The sequence below is a fragment of the Benincasa hispida genome, chromosome 3 (assembly GCF_009727055.1).
Source record: "Benincasa hispida cultivar B227 chromosome 3, ASM972705v1, whole genome shotgun sequence".
NCBI lineage: Eukaryota > Viridiplantae > Streptophyta > Magnoliopsida > Cucurbitales > Cucurbitaceae > Benincasa > Benincasa hispida.
In genome coordinates, this window is record NC_052351.1 from 64,492,186 (window position 1) to 64,501,042 (window position 8,857).

At 31.2% G+C, this 8,857-nt stretch overlaps 1 protein-coding gene across 2 annotated transcripts; it reads right to left on the bottom strand.

The window, feature by feature from the left end:
• Positions 1-2,188: 2,188 nt before the first annotated feature.
• Positions 2,189-7,311, bottom strand: LOC120074755 (protein cornichon homolog 1). 2 transcript variants are annotated; one of them, XM_039027987.1, is made up of 5 exons: positions 7,024-7,311; positions 5,961-6,142; positions 3,302-3,424; positions 3,124-3,209; positions 2,189-2,656 (listed from the first exon to the last, which is right to left on the bottom strand). In XM_039027987.1, exons 1-4 carry the CDS (start codon positions 7,096-7,098, stop codon positions 3,125-3,127), a joined length of 465 nt encoding a protein of 154 aa, XP_038883915.1. In that variant the 5' UTR covers positions 7,099-7,311; the 3' UTR covers positions 2,189-2,656; position 3,124. The 2 variants fall into 2 exon arrangements, with proteins under 2 accessions (XP_038883915.1, XP_038883916.1); XM_039027988.1 differs by lacking the exon at positions 3,124-3,209 and having other exon boundaries at positions 7,024-7,305.
• Positions 7,312-8,857: the final 1,546 nt, after the last annotated feature.

Here is an 8,857-nt window from a genome sequence, read left to right on the forward strand (position 1 = left end):
TTTTTTTTAATTTTGAAATAGAGATGTGAGTAATTTATAATTTTAATAATTTACTATTTTAATATTTTGGTATTTTGATTTTACTAGGTTTGAGATAAAACTTCGTAAAATTTTGTTACTTTAACTAATTTGGAACTGATCAATTTTTTACATTAACATGCTAATTTCAAATTGAAATAAACTAGGATTTTAGTATTAAATTTAATTATTGAAAAATTATAATATTTTTTTATCAAATTACATTTGAAGAATAAAAAAGTCATAAAGTTTGAGTTTTAATTTTTATTTGGTGCTAAGTTATTACCAACATTTTAATCCTTTACGTTTAAAAAATAATCCTAAATTTCGAGCTAGTTAAATTGACAAACGAAAAAAAATGTTAAATTAAATTAGGGCTTTTTATATATATATATGGCTTATAAATATACCTAATTATACAATTGTAGTCTAATAAACTATTATTTTATGCAAAAATATGATCCACTTTACTTTTTTAGCCGTCCAAATGTAAGGGAAGTTTCTTGTGGCTTTAAACTTTCCAAAACAGTTTTCTTTTTCAAAACCTATACAAGTAAGGAAAGTATCCCTAAAAATCCAAAAGTTGTTGTCCTCATAAATGAAACCAAGAATCGATGAGAAGCTTTGAAGGATAAATGAGGTATATTTGATATTTGAATTTTCTATAAATAAGTCAGTATATTTGATAAATGCATGCACAATATAGTTTGTATAATTGGTCTTATATACCAAATAATATATTCAATGTATATTTACATTTTTTAGTATATTTGTAAACATGCCAAAAAATAAACCAAGGTATATGCGATGTATATTTACATTTTCCACTATATTGCTAGTATATTCGATATTTACTTGAGATCTCAATAGATAAGTGATTTATTTTCAACTAGAAAAATAAAAAATAAACGAAATCTCCCAAAATGAAGAAAATATTAATTTTAAACAAAGAAAAGAAGAGAGAGAATTAAAAAAGATAATCTAATAGTAATAATTATTAAAAAAAAAAAAAAACTCTAAAAAAAATAACCACAAGAAAGATAAAGTGTATTTTAAAAAATATTATTGTGATTAAACTAAGGATCTCTTTGGAATGTTTTAGAAAAAAAATATCCGCCAGTGGGAATCGTTGGAGTTGGTGGTCGGAGTTTGACTAGTGGTGGTCATCGAAGGTGGTGGTCGGAGTTGACCCATGACGGTCACATGATGTCCAAAAGTTGGTCGGCGACCTTTCAAGATTAATTTTTTTTTTTGAAAAAAAGAAAAAATGGTAACGTATGAGTTTGAATGAGTTCGAATAGTATTTACTATTCAAACCCATGAAAAAATGGCGTAGGAAGTCAAGACTTTCTAAATCCGGTCTCATGGGCTAAAATATCTAATCCAACCAATCTCAACCTTTCAAACAATACAACCCAAAGCGTGATTACAATGCGGTTGCAATCTTTGAATGACTTATTTTAATGGCTGATACTTGGCCGAATCACATGCTTTCCATTGATAGTTACCTTTCACTTACACATAACATACAACTATTTTATTGGTTACCTTAAGTTTCAACTCAAAAACATTCTCTTTTTAAATTTAAATTTTGCAAACAATCTCTTGTGAACCGATATAGAATTACTCGTTCGAAGTGTGCTTAAACTTTGACCATCAACTATTCTTAGCCAGCTTTGATTAGCTTTTAACCCAAATCAATTTATACGTTTTGAGTCATCAATATGCAATCTAAGATCTACTTTTGAAAATTATTTTTGAATTCTATCATCTAAACAATCAAATTCTAATACATATATATATATTGAATTTAAAGTTTTAATGCATAATTGAATTAGGAATAATATAAATAGTACTATTATTTTTTTAAAAAAATTGTGCATTATATAATATATTATGTTATATTATATTATGCTAAAATGAGTTCAACTTAGCGATAATTGATATTGCATTCCTCTTTAAAAGTCGAAGGTTCGATCCTCTATCCTTGCAATTGTTGTACCAAGAAAACAATTCAATCAAATTAATAATTATACAAAAATTTTACACGTTTCCCATTTTGCTAACTTAATTAATAATAATTTATATTTCAACCTAATATTAGTATCAACTAGTTTTATGATTTTTAAATATATTATATATCAAAGTCAAACACATTTTGAACTATTGATTACCAAAGACATCAACACTTGACATATTTCTTGACACTGAATGATGGAAATCGTTTTAATCCTTACAAGAATACTAAGACTTGAAAGTAGTTGATATTCCAAAAATGATTAAATATGAAACCCTAATCTTAAAGATCCCACCAGTGAGTTGTCAAAGGTACCAAGACAAATCACATAATATGCCTACAATGCTATCCTCTACATACAAGTATTGCTTGGGTGAAAGTCAATGAGATTGCTACTTGAAGCCTACCAAACCAAAATACTGGAAATGGGAGGAAAAACCTGTTTGAATGTGTTCGAAGTTGCTGAGTCCAAATTCATTCTGTTCGTGTAATTCCCACATAAATATCAACCCGACACGCTATAGAATCCACAATACAAACTTCAGATACGAGAATGGCAATCAAAATAAATGTAGGACATCGTCTTCGTCAGATAAAGAGTTGAAAGCAGACAAAGTAAGCCTGCATTGGATGTTAGTTCAATACATGTAAGAATAATGCTAGTAATACGGGCGAAGTTCTGAATAAACAATATCAATATTTGTGCTTTATCTTTATTGGTAAGACGAAATGAAACCTTGATGCATAAGGGAGAATTATGTTTATACAAGTGCATATGTACTGGGATGTCGAGAAGCATGGAAGTCGTCCATAAGACAACAAAATGCTACATCTCTTTAATATTTGAAGAGTTACGAACACTAAATTTATAGCACATACTGAACCATCAAAGCTAGAAAGAAGCAAGATTTGCAAACAGAACAAAGTACAACATACTGGCATCAAGGCAACAGAGAGAGGTTCTAAAACCAACATAACAATCTCAAAATTAGTTCAGCAACATTATCTTTAAGATTTGCAACGAATAAAAAAGTAGATAATTTCTCATGTAATTATTGCAAAATAGATGGTAATGGTTAAATAAATACTCTAGAATTCGAGAACAGAGGAGCGAATGTCTATATCTTCAGGTGCAGAGTCAAAAACAGATTTCATTCCTGCTACCATTATTATTCTATACAGAAAACAATAAGGAAAACTTCAATCAGGAGAATCCCATCTTCTAAATAGTTGAGAGGAATGAGACAATAAAAAATGCAGACTGACCTGAAGATTACTATGAGGAACAGAAGCAAGTAGAAGATAAGCTTGGCCAAACGGAAATACTTCTCACGCTTAAGAGCTCTAAACACCTCAGTGACATCAATAAGATGCTCTCTCTTCAAGAACCTGAGACATTGGAACCGGATAATAAACGTCATAAACACACAAAAATGGAGAAATACTTGAAAGAACTTCCCAGTTCAAATAGTGCAATAGAAACTTACATTAGAAAATTTTAGTTTTATTCTTAAAAAATATCAGCAGTAGACGTCTATCCATAACAGAGAATCTAGTAAAGACATATTTGAAGGATTCAAGGTACATATAATAGGCTGTCATACATTTGAAAATTTTGGTTTTATTCTTAAAAAAGATCAGCAGCAATCCATCACTGAAAATCAATTACACTTATTTAAGGACGCAAATTCAAACAAGTTAGCATAACTCGGTCCATACGTGGAATAACGTTTACAAAGAATGAATAAAGAATAAAGCAATCACAGGCACCACGATAATTGGGTTAGCACACAGGCACCACATTTACAAAGCAATCCTATCTTTCATTATATATTGATGAAAAAGTTGAATATTCAAAAATAAAAAGAATTGCACAAGTATACAAAAACGTTGACTTTCAGTGTTTTATCCAACTAGACCTGTTCAGTATTCAATCATCAGCTCATTCTGATAGCATTGTATTTTTAAAAAAAGACTTTTTTATGATCTAAAAATATTTGAAGATCATCAATAAGCCTATGGCAAGGGATGAACATAGAAGGGGTAGCCACTGACCATCATGTGAATTTACATACTGGGTCCCTTTGTATAGAGGTGGAGTATACATAGGCAATCTTACGAAGAGGAATGAGAACATTATCAGCCAAATCAATTTGAACAAGGTCATTTCTAGCATATATGACAAGGGTCCTTCACGATGGTGTACAACCCATTGTTATCGTAGCAGGTCCACAAGTCTGTGACCTTTCTATTGCCAAGTGTAAGAGTTTGAATGTTGTTAGCGTAGCAGCTCCACAAGTTTGTGACCTTCTATTGCCAAGTGCTAGAGTTTGAATGATAAGGAAAATAACATCCTAAAGCAAACTAGATCATTGGAGGCTTAATGAAGGTTGTATGCCTATAAGACCCCTAATTAGGATAAATAAGGTTATTAGAAAGGGCATATTAGTAAATACAAGTAAGTTGTTATGACTTTTAGTTATAAATAGAGGAAGTGGGGTTGGGATAAAAAATGTGAAGAATTTTGTGGCATTTCCTTTGGGGAATTTTGGGAGAGACTAACTCTCTCAAAAAGCTATGATATATTGTAGTTTCTTCATTGATATTGCAATGTATATTTTTATCTTTAGTGTTCTTTGTATTTATTGAGTATTCTTGTTAGGAGGTATCCTAAGAGTGCCTCTTTCTTGACCCATGACCTTTCAAGGTCCATATTAAAAATCACTAATGAATCCACCATCAGATATTTAGGGGATTTTTGGTTAATGTTTCTCCAGGTCGGCTATGCTCTTTGATTCAAAGACTTTTTGCCTTGATTGAGAAGTCAAAGCCATTTAGAACTACTGGTTTGAAGATTTAGGTGAGTGAATGCCCAATGCCAGAAGGAACAACCATAGCAGAGATCTGGAAGAATGGTTATCCCTCTCAATCAAGTTGGATAATTGGGTTTCTAGATTCTTGTTTCTCAGTCAGGACATTTCTGACACAAATCTTTGCTTCACCCGTATAATAAAAGAAAAGAGGTGGCAATGCCGCCCAAGTTGCAAGATACGCAACTTTATAGGTTAGTTCAAAACTAAATACAAAATTTATAATTTATAATTAAATGAATAAGTTCAAAACAAAGTAGATAAATAGAGACAACACCTACCATAAAGAGTATTCCACAAAAGTCATTTACATTTGCTTGGGGAACAAACCAACTGCTTTTCCTCATTATTCATATTAAAAAACATGGAACCATCCCAATAAAGGGGGATGACGAAGATCAATTTAAAAACATGGTAACAGGAGTTGAACAGACCAGGTAAAATTGAAGTTATTAACTGACTGTACATCTTAGCCTATAAGCTCATTGTGCCAACAGAAAACCCGTACATGCACCCAATTACGCAGAACATATCTAATATTGAGGGAAAACTGTTACCATAAACTTAAAGGACACCCGGTAATTTGTATCTAAAGTTCACTCATTTAAGAAATGGCTATCTCAACTCAACTTCAGAGTGAAAATATTCAATGCTCCTGACCCTTCAAAGTAGTTATCACTATATATTTGCATCTTAAAGAATACTGTGCTTAAAGACAAACCGAAAGTTATTAAAACAGTAAGAAGTTTATATAATTTTTTTTCCATAACAAAAAAAAAAAAAACGGATTACTAGTAAAGAAGAACATCATAAGCCCCATCCATAGCACTTCAGAGAGTTCAACAACATGAGATGGGTGATTCAAATCTTTGACCTCATGGTTGAAGGTATATGTCTTAACCAATTGAGCTATGCTCAAATTGACATCCATAAAACTTTAGACAGTAAAAGGGCTTCATCCATAACAAAGAAACACCAACAATACACCACGTCCATAACACACAGTAAAAGGAAAAACTAAACTATGCCTCACATCAACGTCAAGAAATACTTACAAATTTATGTGATAGCAGCTAACAGGGACGGTTATAAGAAACATGAACCAATGGCCTGTGAAGAGGAAAAGAGAGCAAAATACTCCTTGCACTAAAAACTCTGGAATGACAAGTTTATTAATGCGAGATGAAGAATCATAGATGTTCAAATAATCTGCCTCCAAATCCGTTAATACCAAAAGCTACAAAAAGAACCACCACGACCATTAGATGCTTCCAACTTGAAAGCAAAAATGTACCTAGACAATTAATACTAGACTTTGCAATGGGTAGTGATATTGATAAATAAATGAAAACTTTAGTATTCATCAAGCCCATAAAAATATATAAAGCAGTAGAGAGAAGAAACCATCACAGTTCAATAGAAAATCAGAGCAGTCACTTCTCGCCTTCTGCCAATGTACATGAACATGTTAAACGAAATGGGGGCACATCCAACAAGAACCAGTAATTGAAGTATAATAAACATCGATATCAACTATAATAGTACCAAGTCAATTTTGTAGTTCAAGTACATTTATTATCGTTCATCTCCACAAAATATATATACATCCACGTTTCTGAAGAGTAAGGTCAAATTACATCATTGAGTCGGTTGATCAATCAATTTCCTGGAAGTGGCAGGTTATTTGATAGGATGATATGCCCTTTTGAGAATACGTTTTCTTTGGCTAACAGTACACGGTCGATCAAAATAAAAATCAAATTCATCACCGTAAAACTGATTATTCTACTACTTGGTTAAGAAAGCAAGAGAAAAACGTGAAATAGTAAGAAGGTATATAATCTATTTCAGAAATAGGTTCAGCGACAGTGTAAAGGTCCCGTCAATCAAAATCTAGGTCGCATCTAGCCGTAAATCAAATTGAAGTCCAAATGCTGTCTGGCAGCAAAACGAATCTCAGATTCGCATCAAACCTCACTCCTTATTGAATAAGCAACCACCGGATTACAACAAGAAGAACATTGGGGATACGTTTCAGCAGACGCATTCAAACTTAACCAATTATAAAGACAGTTGATCTCCGAAACTACGGTTGATGAGAGAATAGAAAGGATATACCTGGTAAAAGTTGAGGACGAGGAGGGCGATGTTGAAACAGAAAGAGATGAACCAAAAGATCAGACTCCACGCCATTTCTACAAGAGCTGATCAGCTTCAGTTCAGTTCAGTTCAGAAATCCTAGAATTGGAAGTTTGATTTGTTAAAGCTATGGGGCGAAAGTTGAATGTTCTTGGGAATTTGAACTCTGGATGCTGCATTGAAGTTTCAGTGGCTCTATAAAATTTCAACCAAATTTCTAAGCTGAAATCACAATTTGCTATTTAGACGAGTAGAGGAGTACGTTGAGAAGGCCGACTTTATTTACGCATTCCGCAATCTAAAAGCTGATTTTTCCTTTGTTAGTTTTTGAAAATTAAATTTTTTTTTTTCTCACTTCTTACGTTGATTTGAATATTAGTTGAATTCTTAATCATTTTTTTTTTAAATTATATTTTAAAAACTTTTTTTTTCCTAATTTTAAAATTTGATTTGACTTTTTAAACCATTGATAAAAAACAAATAACAAATGAAGAAATCTGAACGTAGAAATAGTTTCCATAGACTTGATTTTCAAAAACAAAAAACTAAAAATCAAATAGTTACCAAACAGAGTCTTAGAAATATGTTTATTTAGCCTTCCAATTTCATAGAAGTGTTAGTGGCGTTTCACATGCAAGAGTTCAGAATCAAATGTCTAGGACTTATTTGACAGGATTATGTGGCCTATATATCACAAATGTCTTTATTTGGAATGCAAGATATGGAAGCTTGAATTTTTTGAGTCTACATTTGGAGTGCAAATTATTGATGTTTGAGTTTGGATAATTTGTATTTTTTTTTAATTGTTTTATGAATTGTATAGTTGAGGGAGACCAAACACCTACCTACAAAAATGAAACATGTGAAAAAAAAAACCAGTGTCTAGTGCAAGTGCACACTCTCAAAGTAATGAGTAGGAAATATTTCAAGTCAAGGGCATCAATGTAACAAAGATTCTTTAATATAGCAAAGGTTTTTCCCCCAATAAAGTAATTGAATGTAACCAAAAATAAGATGGAGAGACGGTTGTTTTTTAATAAAGGATAATGAAAATAATGCAAGGAGTCAAACATGTTTATACCCGTAGGTTGGAGAATGTTCAATTTGATAGAATAAACTAACATACAATAGAAGAAATCAGAATTAATAAGTACTCTAATTATACTTAATTTGAGTTTAAAAGCATGCTAAAAACAAATTTTGCAGAGAAATGGTTTTATGAGATACAACCTTTGATGAATCTCTTCAAAACTAGCTTCCCTCTACGAATTAGATCTTCAAATCAGCTAAGGACCACCACATGGACATTCTTTACTATTCTCTAACTCAGATTGAGAGGTGGAATCTCTAAATTTGAGCTGAATTTGAATGAGTGAAGACGGTTTGAAGGGTTTTTGGTACAACAGAATTTCAACATAAAACTTGAATGCATGAGTCAACAATTGAAGTTCAAATTTTCAATTTATGCAGGTAAACCATGCAGATTTAAGTAAAAGGCTAATGCCACTTCAATTTACAGTGAAATTGAAGTGGCATGAGGTGTTTATTTGAGTGGCTTGGATTTTCCTACTTTCTATTTTAAAAAATAATTTTATTAACGTAATTTAATTAATTAATTTAAATTTAAATTGATTTTTCAAAATTGATTTTTTAATTTAATTTTCATAATTTTGAATTTGTTAAAAAAGATCAAAAAAACTAATTAATCAAATTACCAATTACGAACAAATTTCAAAATTGAATAAAATTGGATAATTAATTCAATTTAATATAAAAAATATTTCACCTCATTAAATATTTAAATCATTATTTA